Source organism: Semicossyphus pulcher, unplaced genomic scaffold (assembly GCF_022749685.1).
Source record: "Semicossyphus pulcher isolate SPU_LCO1_2020_fin unplaced genomic scaffold, fSemPul1.0.p SCAF_11, whole genome shotgun sequence".
Classification (NCBI taxonomy): domain Eukaryota; kingdom Metazoa; phylum Chordata; class Actinopteri; order Labriformes; family Labridae; genus Semicossyphus; species Semicossyphus pulcher.
The window spans coordinates 2,419,341-2,434,810 of NW_027211615.1; the positions used below are offsets into that span (position 1 = coordinate 2,419,341).

At 42.9% G+C, this 15,470-nt stretch overlaps 2 protein-coding genes across 2 annotated transcripts; both read left to right on the top strand.

The window, feature by feature from the left end:
* Positions 1-1,086: 1,086 nt before the first annotated feature.
* Positions 1,087-3,095, top strand: LOC138611169 (reticulocyte-binding protein homolog 2a-like). The gene is made up of 2 exons (XM_069684147.1): positions 1,087-1,136; positions 1,474-3,095. Exon 2 carries the CDS (start codon positions 1,520-1,522, stop codon positions 2,933-2,935), a length of 1,416 nt encoding a protein of 471 aa, XP_069540248.1. The 5' UTR covers positions 1,087-1,136; positions 1,474-1,519; the 3' UTR covers positions 2,936-3,095.
* A 5,336-nt stretch (positions 3,096-8,431) lies between these two features.
* Positions 8,432-10,255, top strand: LOC138611284 (uncharacterized). Its single transcript, XM_069684288.1, has 2 exons — positions 8,432-9,561; positions 9,924-10,255. The coding sequence occupies exon 1, from the start codon at positions 8,442-8,444 to the stop codon at positions 9,552-9,554; it is 1,113 nt and encodes a 370-aa protein (XP_069540389.1). The 5' UTR covers positions 8,432-8,441; the 3' UTR covers positions 9,555-9,561; positions 9,924-10,255.
* Positions 10,256-15,470: the final 5,215 nt, after the last annotated feature.

Sequence of the window (15,470 nt, forward strand, 5' to 3'; positions counted from 1 at the left end):
CACCTCCCCGCCCCTCAGGATGAGGTTTGTCGATGTAAGTAAATCCTGTGGGTGTGGTCTGGTTTAATGAGAGATAGTCCAGGGGTTTGTGCCAGGTTTCAGTGATGCAGAGAAAATCCAGTTTATTGTCAGTGATGAATTCATTTAGGATGAGATTTTTATTGTTAAGTGATCGGATGTTGAGCAAGGCCAGTTTCAGGTGACGTTCGCTTGGGATTGGATGCAAGGACTGTGGATGAGGACGGAGTGATGTTATAGTGATTGTTATAGTGACGTTATAGTGATTATTATACTGATGGTTATAGTGATGTTATAGACATGGTTATAGTGATGTTATAGTGATTATTATAGTGATGTTATAGTGATTGTTATACTGATGGTTATAGTGATGTTATTGTTATGTTATAGTGATGGTTATAGTTTTGTTGTAGTGTTTGTTGTAGTGATGGTCATAGTGATGTTATAGACATGGTTATAGTGATTGTTATAGTGATGTTATAGTGATGGTTATTGTGATTGTCATAGTGATGTTATAGTGATGGTTATATTGATTGTTATAATGTTTGTTATAGTGATGTTATAGTGATTGTCACAGTGATTGCTATAGTGATTTTACAGTCATGGTTATAGTGATTTTCACAGTGATTGCTATAGTGATGTTATAGTGATGTTACAGTTATTGTCATGGTGATGGTTATAGTGATTGTCACAGCGATTGTCATAGTGATTGTTATATGTATGTATTACAGTATATAGTTGTCCACATTTTTTGTTGGATTTGGTCTCTATAATTTAATTGTATTTTTATTGTGCTTTTAATGTGAATGTTTTTCTTATTCATAATATCTTATTTCTCTAAATAACAAAACAAACATTCAAACTATAACAATAAAAAAAGACCAGCAACTTCCTCAATTTTCCATCAGGAGTTGAATGAATACAAAGTAACCTTGAAAACAGCTGTTCCGGCTACTGGTTTAGCTCTGTAGGTAAATCAGCAGTCCTGGTACAGAGGATACAGTCCTCAATACAGTCCATGAATTCCATGTAACACTGTTAATTTAAAATGTTTGCTGTGTTTATTCTTTCAGACTCCAGATGTCTGGACAGCATTGCTGTGTGAAGAGAATTCACAAGTAGGTTTTTCTTTGATAAGCAGATTGAAAAGGGAAAGAACATGCGATTTAGCAAATAAATTCAGCTATGCCCTGTATTTTGGAGAGAGAAAATCATAACAATATGTTGACAATTCAGTCATAGATTGAGCAAGTCTTACAAACACTGAAATACAGGCTTTGGTTTCATACACCTCTTGGAAATAACCTTAATATAACTTCACTTGATTCATAATTCATATTTTTGGAGCTACTCTAGCTTGTAATGATCTTTTCCACCAATACAGTAAAAGATCTGTAAGGAGACTTCATGTGTTAAAGCAGCATTCCTTTCAGTTTGCTTTCTTTTCTATTTCAGGAGATCACAGGTTGCACGCACCTAACTGCTGAATAAATCTTAAAAAATGGGGAATGCACCATCAGAAAGTAACATGGGCGACAGCCTGAGATGTTACAAGTGTAACAGTGTCCTGCCACCATGTACAAGCTTCAACGATTACTACCGGAGTACTGTTCATGGACAGGATGTATACGTGTTCAATGGAGGTGAATACTACAGAGGCGTCGGCCGGCATAATATGTACGAGTGTGCATATTGCTTTAATCAGCCAATCAGAGATCAAGAGCGTATGAGAAGAGAGGAGGAGAGGAGGAGAGAAGAAGAAAGGCAAAGAGAAGAGGAGAGGAGGAGAGAAGAAGAAAGGCAAAGAGAAGAGGAGAGGAGGAGAGAAGAAGAAAGGCAAAGAGAGGAGGAGAGGAGGAGAGAAGAAGAAAGGCAAAGAGAGGAGGAGAGGAGGAGAGAAGAAGAAAGGCAAAGAGAAGAGGAGAGACAAAGAGAGGAGAGGAGAAGAGAGGCTGAAGAAAAGAGGAGAGGAGAAGAACTGAATCAAAGACTACAGGAATCACTCCAACGAGCCAAAGAGCAGCAGGAGAAACAGCTGAGCAGCATCATCTCAGAAGAATTCGAGTCCAAGCGAGACGTTCTGAAAAGTCATCTGGATGAGTTTGAGGTGAACAAAGAATCAAGCAGTGATGAGCTTCTAGAAATCCTCTCTCTGAAATGCAGTTTTCCAGTTCATGATCTGAGTCTCAGTCAGCTGACAGCTGATGATCTGGGGAGCATCCTGTCAGCACTGGACAGACTCCTGTTTGATGATTGGATCAGTGCCCTCCCCTCCCTCAGCACTTTGCAGCACACTCAGGTGTTCATCACAGAGCTGTGTGCGCTGTCTCTGGAGCTGTCTGAGGGAGTGTCTCTACAAAGCGTCTCCAAACATGTGCATTCTCTGGTGGGCTCCATCAGCCAATCAGCATGTGATGTATTTGAGTGTCTCCTGCTTAGCCAAGCCCTGTACCTGACTCTGATGCACTTGTTCACTGAGTACAGCAACAATGATGCTGATGCAGTCCTTATAGCCAAAAGATGGGCTGAAGAGGATCTTTCCACTGAACACGCCTTCCTCATAGAATTTCTGAGCACCCTCATATCATCACTGCACACTGTAGTGTGGAGAGCCTCTGTGTTCATTTTAAAGATGGAAGTCCAGAGCTTGAAGCTTCTCTTATCCACGCTCACAAACCTCCATGTCAAAGAATCACACTTAGAACCCACCAAGATCCTTCTCAGACTTGTGCAAACAAACCAATGGACCCCAACAGAGGCAGTGACTCTGCTCACAGCGCTATGTCAGAAATATGCAGAGGATGATTCAATCAGTGAAGTCCTAACATTGGTCCAAGTGTATAACTTATCTCCAGAGTGGAAGGATGAGTCTGGACGCTCCCTCAGTCTGGACGCTCCAGGCTCTGGACTCTGCTGACCCCAAGAGATTCCCTGAGGACTTCCAGAAGACCCTCAGAGGGATAGATGAGAGCAGTCTAAGTGCAGCTGTAACAGAACTAAAAGTGTTCTGGAATTTGGATGATTCAGTTACTGAATTGATTAAAAACATTACCACTGGTGTCCTGCACTATTCAGAAAATGCACCAAAAGAGGCACCATTAATTAAAGATTCCTTTAAATTGGTCATCTCTGATGCAGAGGAAGTACAAAAGTCTTTGTCTCAGCTCTGCAAAGTAGTTTTTGACACCAAAGGCTGGTGGCCCACCGTTAGGATGATGCTGCACTGGTGTGTGTTGGTGCTGACTAAGAAGAGTGCAGCACTACAACCGGTTGGTATGGATGCAGAAACATGTGTCACTGCCATGTTTGCATCCACACAAGTGCTCATGGGAAACAAAGTGGACATTGTGCTGAGCTCTGATGTTGACCCAGAGGAGAGGACTAAGGAGTGGTCTGACTTCTACAAGTACCTGGGTCTGTCTGTCAACACTAACATAAAGAAAACTGAAGCACTGTGCAGGGACTTCTATGAAGCTGACATAGTGTATGGAACGATCGATGACTTTGTCTCTGATTACATTCAACGCGGCATGGAGGAGATGGAAACAGGGAACCATCAGAAGAGTCGTGAATTCATCTTTGAAGGACAGAGTGTCAGTTTTTCCACAAATCTGGAACTTTCAAGGCTCAAGGACAATGATTCCCTGGTGTTTGCTGCAAAGGTCCTGCAAAGCCTCATGGGTAAATTCCAAAGTGAAAATAAGGAGCTGAGATACATGTTTATTAAGGCTCTTTTCCAGGTGCTTCATGCCAACCGTAACAAAGATACAGTATCTGACAATAAAATCATCAGTGTCTCAGAGAAGATTCCTGGAAAAGAACTGCCCTCCACTGAGGTCTTCATTCTGACCTTTCTTGAGAACCTCCTAAAGGTGGTTACTAAAGATACAGTAAGTGAGAAAAACAGGTCATCTCCTGTAGGAAAATGGTGTTTGGAAATGTTATTTACCTGTGTGGAGCAATTCAAAGCTTCAACAGCTGTAAAAGAACTCCTCCAAATAGTTTCAAATCTTGGAGCACTTGGAGCATTAACTGACCACCACCACGATGAAGGCTGTATAAACATCATGAAGATTCTACATTTAATGACAACATATCTGGTATCTTCAAAGTGGACTGATGACAACAACAACTCTCTCCTGAAGCTCTTGGACACATTTGGGACAGAGGATCTGATCCAGTATTTAGAAAAGAGCCTGCGGGACGAGAAAGTAAAAAGCATCGACACTCTAATTGATGAAATACGACTGATGAAAGACATTGATGAACAAACACTGAGTAAATCATACCATGTAGTAACTCATGTCAGAAACCTGATTAATACCGGTGAAATTAAAAACCACACAGATGTACAGCAAGCTAGGACTCTGAGTCACAGCAGAGAAACAGAAGACATTCAGGAGATCCTGGCAGTCTTATGCAGTGCTGTACACCACATAAGTGCCTCACCATACAAAGATGGAGAAGGGTGGTGGCCCAGAGACACTCAGATGATCAGCTGGTGCCTCCTGGCTTTGTCTGACACTGGGAGGCTCTTGGAGATGGGCACTGGAGAAGGGAAGTCTTGTGTGATAGCAATGTTTGCAGTGCTGCGTGTGCTGCAGGGTGAAAAAGTAGATGTGGTGTCCAGCTCTTCTGTGTTATGTCAAAGAGATGCAGAAGAATGGAACAACTTCTACAAGTACTTTGGCATGACAGCGGACACAAACACCAATAAAACGGAAGACAAAGACAGAAAAGAATGCTACCAGAAAGATGTGGTCTATGGAACCATCGAAGCTTTCGCTGCAGATCACCTTCGCCAGGTATTTGAGATGAAGGACGTGAGGCCTGATCGCAGATATCAGTGCATCATAATCGATGAAGTGGACTCACTTCTGCTGGATCAGGGAGTGCAGCTGACATACCTGTCCAGCCCTATGGTCTCCATGGAGCACCTCAACATTATTCTGGCCATGATCTGGGGCCACGTCAGCCAGTACGGCTTCCTGTCTGCAGGACACCAATCTTTTGTACGGAGTCCTCCTTCTTCATTCTTCAAGGCTATCTTTGACTCAATAGACACAGCAGAAAGTGAAATTAAAGATCCAATGGACATTTTACGGATCGCTGAAGAAACTAACACTGTGGAGAAAGGACTTACAGAGGAAAGTAAGGACCAACTTCTTGAGAAACTGAAAACTGTGAGTCAGGATGCTGTGGTGGACTTTTTCCGAGAAATTGAGCAGTATGTCCCCTATGGTTTTACTGTTTACACTTTAGACAAGAAGGGATTGCTCTGTCTTACAAAGCGCAGCCCGTACAACAACAAGGACATTCCAGAGGTTACATTTCTTGTATTGGATGAAGGCTTGTGTTGCACTCTCTATGATTCAGAAGAAGATCTCATCAAGCCTATCGCAGAAATAATCTCACAGAAGGTTCAGTACACTCCATGTACAAACAATAAAGACAAAATCAGCATTCCTGGATTCTTGAGTAATCTGATTGAGAGGAAAGTGTGTGTGTGGGTTCAGAATGCCTTTTTGGCAATGCAGCTGAGAGAAGGGCGGGAATATGTTATTCAAAACGACAATGTGTGTCCAGTGGATTTCAGATCTACTGGTATTGTAGAACTGAATAAGAAATGGGGTGATGGTCTGCAGCAGTTTGTGGAGATAAAACACAAAATCAAACTGAGCACTATTTCAGTCGTGACAAACTACGTTTCTAACATCTCCTTCTTTGAAATGTACGGTGGGAAAATATACGGAACAACTGGGACACTTGGGACCAAAGCAGACATTCTGTTTTTGCAGGAACTATATCCAAATCTCTCTGCCTGCAAAATGCCGACATTCAACAGAAAGAAGTTATTTGAGGTCAAAGGAACCCTGACCACCTCAGCTGAAGAGTGGAAATCTGAAATAAAACGTGTGGTTATGAATCAGATTTCCCCAAATTCATACAGAGAAGGAAGAGCAGCCCTAGTGATCTGTGAAACTATCAACGAAGCCAAAGAAATCTATGAAGAGCTGAGAAGCAGCATTACAGGAAACATCATTCTCTACTGCCGCAGTGATAGAGACAGTTTGAGCAAAATAGATAAGGAACTGCTCCCTGGAGATGTCATTGTTGCCACAAACCTTGCTGGGCGTGGCACAAACATAAAAGTGTCCAAAACAGTGAACAACAATGGGGGGTTGTTTGTGGTACTCTCCTTCCTCTCTGAGAACACAAGAGTGGAACTCCAGGCTTTTGGTCGAACCGCACGCAAAGGTAAACCTGGATGCGCTCAGATAATCATGTCCACTGCACACCTGCAGCAGTCTTTCAGGACAGCACCGTCTCTGGCAGAAGCTAAGAATACAAGAGATCGACTTGCAGCAGAAAAGACCAATCACATGATGAAAGATGTTGATGAGTTGAGACTGCGGGAGAAACTGTTTTCTGAGTACTGCGAAACTCTTCAAGAAATTCATGAGAACACAGATGGAGGTGAGAAAAGGGCTGTTGTTGCCATCATGAATGAGTTCTGGGGGATATGGTTGCAAACTAAATCAGAGGAAATCGACCAGTTGAAAACAAATGATTTGCTAACAAGTTTGAAAGCTGATTTGTCATCTGCAAAAAGTCAGTGTCAAAGTCACACTTCCCCATGTGCAAGCATTTATCACTACATCAAGTTTGGAAATATGGCCCTGAGTGAAAAACAATGGGACCATAGCAGCAGGCTGTTTGAAAAAGCCATGGCACAAGATGAAAGTTGGGCAGCCATAGCTTTTTACAGTCATGCATACTGCACTTTAATGCAGAAGAATGGCGATTACCTCACTAAGGCCAGCGATGACCTAAAGAAGGCACAGGAGTCTCTGAGATATCTTATTGAAGAACCCTTAGTCTGTCTGCAGATGGTAAAAATGTCCTCTCCAGACGACAGTAACCCAACCAGCCTTGAAGAGCAGTTATTAAGCAAGCATAAGATGTTAGCTTGCTTCGACGATAACATTACTGAGGCTATCAAAAAGCTGGGGGAAATAAAAAGAGAAGAGTGGGATGCAATTGCCAAAAAATCATCAATTTTCTCCCTGGTCTCGAGTGCTGATGAAGACTTACAAGTGGAAGCCTTCAACCTCTTCAAACGAGGGCTGGAATACGTATTCTCTGTTGAACAGGAACCACGTTTCCCATGGGGAGCTCTGGTAGTGTTCTTCCTTGGAGTTGCACAGATCATTGGAGGTGCTTTACTGACAGCATTTACGTTTGGTTCATTAGCTCAAGTTGGCATAGGACTCATCACTGAAGGAATATCAGACTGCATTAGTTCTATTGAGTCCATGGTGACAGGAGACTTCAGCTGGAAATCGTGGGCAATAGAAAAAGCCATTTCTATTGGTCTATCTCTCATTGGGTTTGGAATTGGAAAGCTGATTGCGAAGGGCTTCAAAGCTTCCAAAATGTTGTTGAAAGGACTTGGGAGAGAGCTTAAATCTATGCCAAAGTTTCTGTCCAGGCAGGCTAAAGACAGTTTGAGTCTTGTGACAAGAACAAATATGAAGAATTCAGTAAAACTCGTAGCTAAAAAGATGACAGAGGAAATCATTACCTATGGGTTAGGGAAGGCAGAAGAGGAAATACTCAAAGAAATATTAAACAAAATCAAAAATGATGTGAAAATGGGAATTGTAAATGATGTGAAATCAAACGTAGAAAAAAAAGACCTGGCTTCATTACTGGACTTCATTATCCTCTCACATGTTGGTGATGAATGGCAACTTCAGGATCTCCTGAAGGACAAAGAGAAAAGGAGGAAACTGCTCAACATATTCGAAGAGTTGAGCAAAACTGCAATGCAGCCTTTCTATGCAGACCTCAGCTTGCAGAACAAGCTGAACTCGTCCTTCCGTACAGTGATCGACAGAGTCAAAGCAGAGGTGACAGGAAAAAAAACACGAATAATTCTGACAACCATCCAAGCTTCCCACATGACGACACTTGTAGTGGACTCCACTGTTGCAGTGCTCAGCCTCTCCAGCAAGTTTTTCTCAAACCTTAAGGAACAGCTGAGTATATTTAAAAAAGAAAAGGGATTTCCAGAGGAGGGGAAGGTAAAGGATCCATCTCCTTCAGACACTGAGATGCTGAAAGAATTCAAGCAGGAATTAGCTGACATCATCAGCGGTTTAATGGCTGCTGCTTTGGTAGAAGTGTTCCACCAGAAGTTCTCCAGTCACTTGGTTTCTATGGCTCAAAGCAAAGTACACGGCATCATTTCCAGTCATGTAAGAAGAGGCCTCAAGAGTGACAGAACAGAGGAATTACTCAGAGCTGGACAGAACAACAGATACATCACATACATGCCAGGAGACCCGACTTCTAAACATCATCATGCAGCAGTAGCAATTGAACTGTCACAGTCTCATGCTAGGAAGATCAGGGACCCCATGACTGCAGGCACCATTCTGGACATCAGAGTCCTGTCAGAAACCACAGGCACTAAGGTTGTGATCCTCACTGAGGACAGCCGGGGCAGACTGACCAAAATGCAGGAGCTCAGCCCAAGCACCAACCCTGCCAGTCAAAATGTGACACTGGTCTACAGACCAAAGAGTGACCAGTACCCAGATGGCCATTACGACGTGCTCATCAATAACCAGCCAGTCAGCATAGATGGGAAAGGCAAGAGCTGCCTGTTTCATGCTTTGGCCCGAGGCCTGAAACCAGATGACAGTGAAGCAGAGATCACTTTGGAAGCAGACAGACTCCGACGTGTGGAGGCTGACGCTCTCCTCAGACACCCAGGCCAGTGGGAGCCCTTTATCAAGCGTAAAGAGTGGACCCAAGCCATCAGAGGAGGGGAATGGTACATGGAAGAGGGGGCTGGTCCACCCAAAAAAAAAATAAAAGAAACCAAAACTCGACTTAAGAAGGAGGTTGGGAAAATAGAATTTTACAAAAACTGGAAAAAATATGCAATTCAAAATCCAGGAACTGGTCAATTTATCAACGCAGACCACCAGCCACCAGTGAGTAGTATAATTGAAGCTAGAAAGTTGAACCAAAATAGCAAATTAGCAGAAGCTATGCTTGAAGTGGCAACAACCTCATCTCCTCTGAATTCCAGCCTAGTTCAGAATGTGCACAAAAATCACGGCCTTGAACTTCCAACAGTATATGTGCCTAAAGAAGTACACCGTGACTTTCCCAGTACAAAAACCGGTGCCTTCAGAAAGCACTTAGCTAAAGCCATTAGCACAGACGATGTTGTGGGCACCTTCAAACTGACGATTCTTGGATCAATGGTGAGATTCAGACTGAAAAACAATCAGAACTTCAACGTCTTTCAGAGCAGCGCGATGAGTAAAACCAGGCTTTCCACTTTTGAAATGAGCTTTCAGCAGCACAGTAGAAACATGGTCCAGAACTGGTTCAACCTGATGAAAGGCAAAGGAGTCATGACAAACAACCATCTGAGCACCATCACTGCATGGATCAATAACAAGGGCTACAACAATCAGAATGACCCACACAGGAACCAGGTCTCCAGCCTCCTGTAATGAGCAGGTAACATCACAATGAATATCATATTGAAATTAAGCCCACACACAACAGACATTTTTACTTTGCAACTTTTGTATCAGAAATGCAGCTCAGTGTGCCTGCATGGGCGTTCATGGGATTAGAATAGCAGCAGAATTGATGAGGGAACATTCAGCTGAGCTCTTATGAAGGCACAAATCTCTGCAGGTTCTTAATGCCACAGAGACGTTGTGTGCAGCCACTTCCTCCCGAGTCTGGGGAGTGTGGGAGAGTCCTAACAATATTTATTTTTAAATCAACTGAAAAGGTCAACATGAAGGGACTCTTGTACGCTGTATACTTTGCACTGTGGTGAGCACTGACGGTTTTCTTGTGTTTCTTTGCAGAGCAAGGCACAGAAGAATGTGGCTGGTGAATAAGGACAACGATGATGATCTTCCACCGCTTTGACAATCATTATGAGATCTATCTAGACATGCATCATGACTCGTTAGAGAAAGAATCCAAACAACCTCTCTCATAAGTAAAGAAAGGAACATATGCAGTGGCGGCTGGCCAATAGAGGGCGCTAGGGCGCCGCCCTCCCTAGTGGAGAGTGTGTTTTTATTTCTATTTATTTTATTTTTAAAAACTAATATTAACAAAATTACTTATTTAAATATGTAATATATATGTATATATACAAAAAAATATATACATTAATAAATGTTCATTGGAAATGTGGGAAACAAGCGTTAGGCTACTCGTCTCTGCTTTAGGGGCACTGGAAAAACCGCCCCTAAAGCAGAGATGAGTAGCCAATCAGGGACTGGTGCTGGGGCAAGATACGTGCATATCAACGTGAATTTGGCCAATCAGCGTCGTAGAAAATAATCCCCGAAGGACGATTCTGAAATCGCCCTTCGGGTAAATTCGGTTAGTCTCGGTCTGATCAGTCTATGAGTGATGGAAATGACAATGATGGACGCTGACACCGCAAACAACTCTGTACGCTCTCTTCTTCAAAATCTGTTTGAGAGGAGAAGTTTAAGTCAATCAATCAATCAATCAAATTTTATTTGTATAGCGCCAAATCATAACCAGAGTTATCTCGAGACTTTACAAAAAGAGCAGGTCCAGACCGACTCTTTGTTATGTTATTTAAAGAGAGGCCCAACATGAATCCACCATGAGTAGCACTTAGCAACATTCGGCACATTGGCAGAAAAACTTCCTTTTAACAGGCAGAAACCTCGAGCAGAACCAGACTCATGTTGAACAGCCATCTGCCTCGACTGGATGGGCCGAAAATGGGACAGAAGGAGATGCAGGATAGAGACAGGCAAAGAGAGCAACAACAACATATGTTCTTGTTACCACAACAACATATGTCCTTGTTGCATGAACAACAACAGACACATACTTATGGTTACAATGCCAATAATAGTGGTAGACTAGGGTGAAGATTGGCTAAATAAATAAATAAATAAATAAATTAGCGAGAGAAGCAGAGTAATGATAAAGGCTGAGGTAATCGTAATTGTAACAGTTGAAGTCAACAGGTCTACTATTAGCATCAGCAGCAACAATAATGATACTATGGGGAAGGCTGATGTTAGTAGTTGTTGCAGTCGAGCAGGTGGCAGCAGCAGGTGGTCTGCAGCAACGATCCTCAGGAACCTTCAAGACAAGGGAGCACAAGAACTCCCGGGAAGATGTGTGGTTAGTAATGTTAATGGGACCAGAAGATACAGAGTTAATGAGCTGCATTAATATGACAGAGAGAGAGAGAGAGAGAGAGAGAGAGAGAGAGAGAGAAACACAGAGAGAGAGAGAGAGAGAGTGAGAGGAGCTTGGTGTGTCAGATCCCCCCGGCAGTCTAAACCTATAGCAGCATAACAATGGGCTAGTCCAAGCCTGAGCCAGCCCTAACTATAAGCTTTATCAAAGAGGAAAGTTTTAAGTCGAATGTGGTGGGGCAGATGCCCCACCACATTCTTGCTGCACCATGCCAGCAAGAACCATGCCACGTCTTTAAAAGGCCCGACTGCACACACTGTCGCTTACGGCCATCCCACCCTTTAGAAGAATTAAATTTAGAAGATTAAATGCTAAAAGCTCTATCGATGAGTTGAGACCACTCTTTTCACCCTACTTTACACCCTACTACACTACTTTGCAGGTTAGCTCATTATGAGTCCTCGGTGATCTCATAAGATTTTTAAATCAAGCAACTAAACATGACCTGTCATGTTTTCTTACCTGGTTACCAGAAAATGAGCCATGTCAGCATCTGTTTTCAGAACCAATTCAAGTTGAAGCTGCCTCCATGAGTCAAACGCGTATCCGATGTTTATGCTGGTGCCAGCCTGGCTTTGGTCGTTATTTTGTTTCGACTCACGACTTGCCGCTGATAAAACCTTCGTTTTCTTCTTAGTATGACTTTTTAGTGGACTTTGTGTGGTGGTGGGTCGTTTTCTGGCCGTAGCAGAGTCCATTACTACCCAAACACTAGTATGGGTCCACCGCGCTTGTCTTCTTCCGGTCTACAAGCCGTCGAGGCATTCAGCGTCATTTGACGTCACGTCTGCAGGACTGCGCGGGAAATTCGGATCACGAATTGCAGTACATTATGCAGCACACAGCCTGTTCAAGGCAATGGAGAGATATGTGGGTGGGCTCATTATTTTTGGTTTTGAATGCTTCATCACCCATTAGCATTAAAAGACTTAAAATGAATGTTTATTTTTTCACAAATCCTGCCCTAAGTTCCTTTAACATTGTAAAGCAACATTGTTATACACATTGAAAGGTTATATTGTGTGTTTGATGAAACATGACGAAAAGTGGACTGTACAGTTTAGTTGGCCTGAACAGAAAAGTTGATATATTTGCATATATGCTATAAAAGCAATGTTATTTTATACAGGCTGGGTTTTTGGATACCCTTGGATACTTGGATCTGATTCTCTCCCTGACGACGGAGATGGCGAGCCACCCATGTTGAGAGCTTCGATTGAGGAGTCCTTCAACTCTTCAACTTCCCTGCCATCAGTGTGGTAGGACTTTGGAAAAGAACTACAGAGGACTATCTTTATTTTTGTGGGAATATTTTATTTTTGAGGGTGCATCCAGTTAGAGAGAGAGACATTTCTTGAAAAGAGACAATATTGAATGCCGGCATTATTCTGTTATTGTTATATTTGAAGTCATTTTATATGTATGCTAATACAGTTACTTAACTTTCAACTTACCTCTGTGTTCTAGTTACTCATTGTGGTGTCTGACGAATCATCATTTCCCCTCTACACGAACCTACCTTATACTTGTCCAGTGTGCAGTTACCTCTTATGTGGGTTACACCTGCAGAGGAGGTAAAAAATAATTTCCATAGTTATTTTTTGCACAATGACCTGTGACTGAGAAAGTTTGTGCCTCATGGGGATGATTTTATAGGCGACCTCATTATTCAGGTTGTTGTGCTATCTAAATTCCATGAGGGTGTGTTAAAGGTTGCGCACGATGAATGTGTACACTGGGGAGTTCGAAAAACACATGATCGGGTGTTGCGGCATTTCTTTTGGCCCCTGTTAAGAAGTATGTTGCAGCATAAATTAAAACGTGTCACACTTGTCAGATTACAGGGAAACCTAATCAGTGTATTAAACCTGCTCCTCTGTTCCCCATTCCAGCTGTTTGTCAGCCATTGACAAAGGTCCGCTTCCTCGATCCAAAGCTGGTGCTGTGTATCTCCTGACTGTCATGTGTCAGAGAACTCGTTACCCTGCAGCATACCCATTGCGCACGATAACGACACGATCTGAGGTGCGTGCTCTGACGCAATTCATATCGATTTTTGGTGTCCCAAAAGTGATAAAAACTGACCAGGGGTCAAACTTTTCATCTCATTTCTTCACCCATTACAACCTCGCCATTCCAAGCTAAGTATACTGGTCCGTATAAGTGTTAAAGCAAACATCTGAACACAATTGTATTATATCCACACCTGAGCGCAGAAAGGCAATTCAGTTTTGCCATGTGAACTTGTTAAAGCCATATTTCGATCATGTGTCTGATAAAGCTAAAGCTCGTCCTGTGTGTACAGTAGGTAGAGCGTCTGTAGTTTATGTTCCGCAGACAGTGTCAGCTGAGGTGGAGGAAAGCTTACCCTGTGTGGATCCAGCTGTTTTGCAAGGGCTTCTTTAACCAAGTTGCATGTGTTGTTGGGTCACTTATCGGAGTCACAGCAGATGGACTTGTCAGAAATTATAAGGTCTTTCCCGTGTTTGCTTGGGGACACTCCCACTCAGACTCACGTAACTGAGCACGACATTGACGTCGGAGACGCGCAGCCAATTAGGCAGCGGTTTTATCGTGTGAACCCTGAAAAACGTAAGTATCTTGACGTAGAGGTGAAGTACATGTACAACAAGTACAACACCCCAAGGTTTTGCAGTGATTTTCGCAAAGTAAATGCAGTTACCAAACCTGACTCCTTTCCGCTTCCCCGTATGGAAGATTGCATTGACCAAATAGGCCATGCCAAATTTGTGAGCAAGTTTGACCTATTAAAGGGTTATTGGCAGGTCCCTGTGTCAGAGCGGGCGCAGGTAATAGCTGCATTCATAACATCTAATGGCTTGTATTCTTACAAGGTCATGCCGTTCGGATTGCGTAATGCCCCTGCAACCTTTTAGAGGCTTATGAACAAAGTGTTGGGGGATTTAGATGGTTGTAAAGTTTATTTGGATGACATGGTTGTTTTTTCTGATACATGGTCCTCCCACTTGGAGTGCATCCGTGCTCTGTTTGGATGCTTGTCTGAGGCGCACCTCACTGTCAACCTCGCCAAGTGTGAGTTCACAAGGGCGACTGTGACGAACCTTGGTTGGGTGGTTGGGCAGGGTATGGTGTGTCCTGTGCAAGAGAAAGTGAGGGCTATTGAGTGTTACCCTGAACCTACAACTAAGAAAGAACTCGTGCGCTTCTTGGGTTTGGTAGGTTATTACCGAAGTTTTTGTTGAAACTTTTCAGAGGTAGTAGACCCACTTACCGACTTTATTGACAAGGTAAAGATGTTGCTGTGTAATGCTGACCGTCCTTTTTCCCTCCAGGTGGATGCTAATCATGTGGGGGCGGGGGGTGTGCTTCTGCAAAGTGATGATTTTGGTTGCGACAGACCAGTCAGCTTCTTTTCAAAGAAATTCAACTCATATCAGTTAAACTATTCTACAATTGAAAAAGAAGCTCTGGCATTAGTTTGGGCCTTAAAACATTTTGATGTGTACGTGGGTTCTGGTGTTGTACCTGTGGTGGTCTACACCAACCACAACCCTTTAACCTTTCTCAATTCTCTGCAGAGTCCAAACCCGAGACTAGTCAGGTGGAGTTTAATGTTACAGTCATACTGGCTGGATATCCGACATATTAAGGGTTCTGACAATATTGTGGCAGACGCATTGTCCAGAGCTCCGATCCACTAAGTGTAGGCAGTTTACTTTAGCCTATGCATGTTTTTTTTTTTTTTATGCCCTTGTGTCTCTCCCTTTTCCCTCTTAAAGCGCTTCCCTTGGTACCAGGTTGCTGAGGTGGCAGGGAGACGACAACAAGTGGAAGCAGAAGCACAGTTCAAGCATTAGGTTGGTTCGTATAACAATTAAACTGTAAATATTGAATGTGTGTTGAAATGTTTAACAGTTAAAAAAAAACCCCAAAAAAGTAAATATGAAGTGGTTTAAGTTAGTCCCTATTTGCTTTGCTTAATGATAAGTTGAGTAGGTTGCCGTTAATGTTGAACTTAAGTTAAAGTTAGAGTGGTGTTGGGTTGTGTTACTGTGTTGGTTCTGGGGTTGGGACCCCGTTTTTATGGAGGGGGGTGTGACAGAGTCCTATAAGTGCCTTCTGGTTTTCCTTCTCCTGGTTTTTGGTTTCGCTGCCCCTCGGAGTGCCTGGCC

Coding starts and splice junctions, on each gene's coding strand:
- LOC138611284 (XM_069684288.1), top strand. CDS start 8,442: ATGACTGCAGGCACCATTCTGGACATCAGAGTCCTGTCAGAAACCACA.
- LOC138611169 (XM_069684147.1), top strand. CDS start 1,520: ATGGGGAATGCACCATCAGAAAGTAACATGGGCGACAGCCTGAGATGT.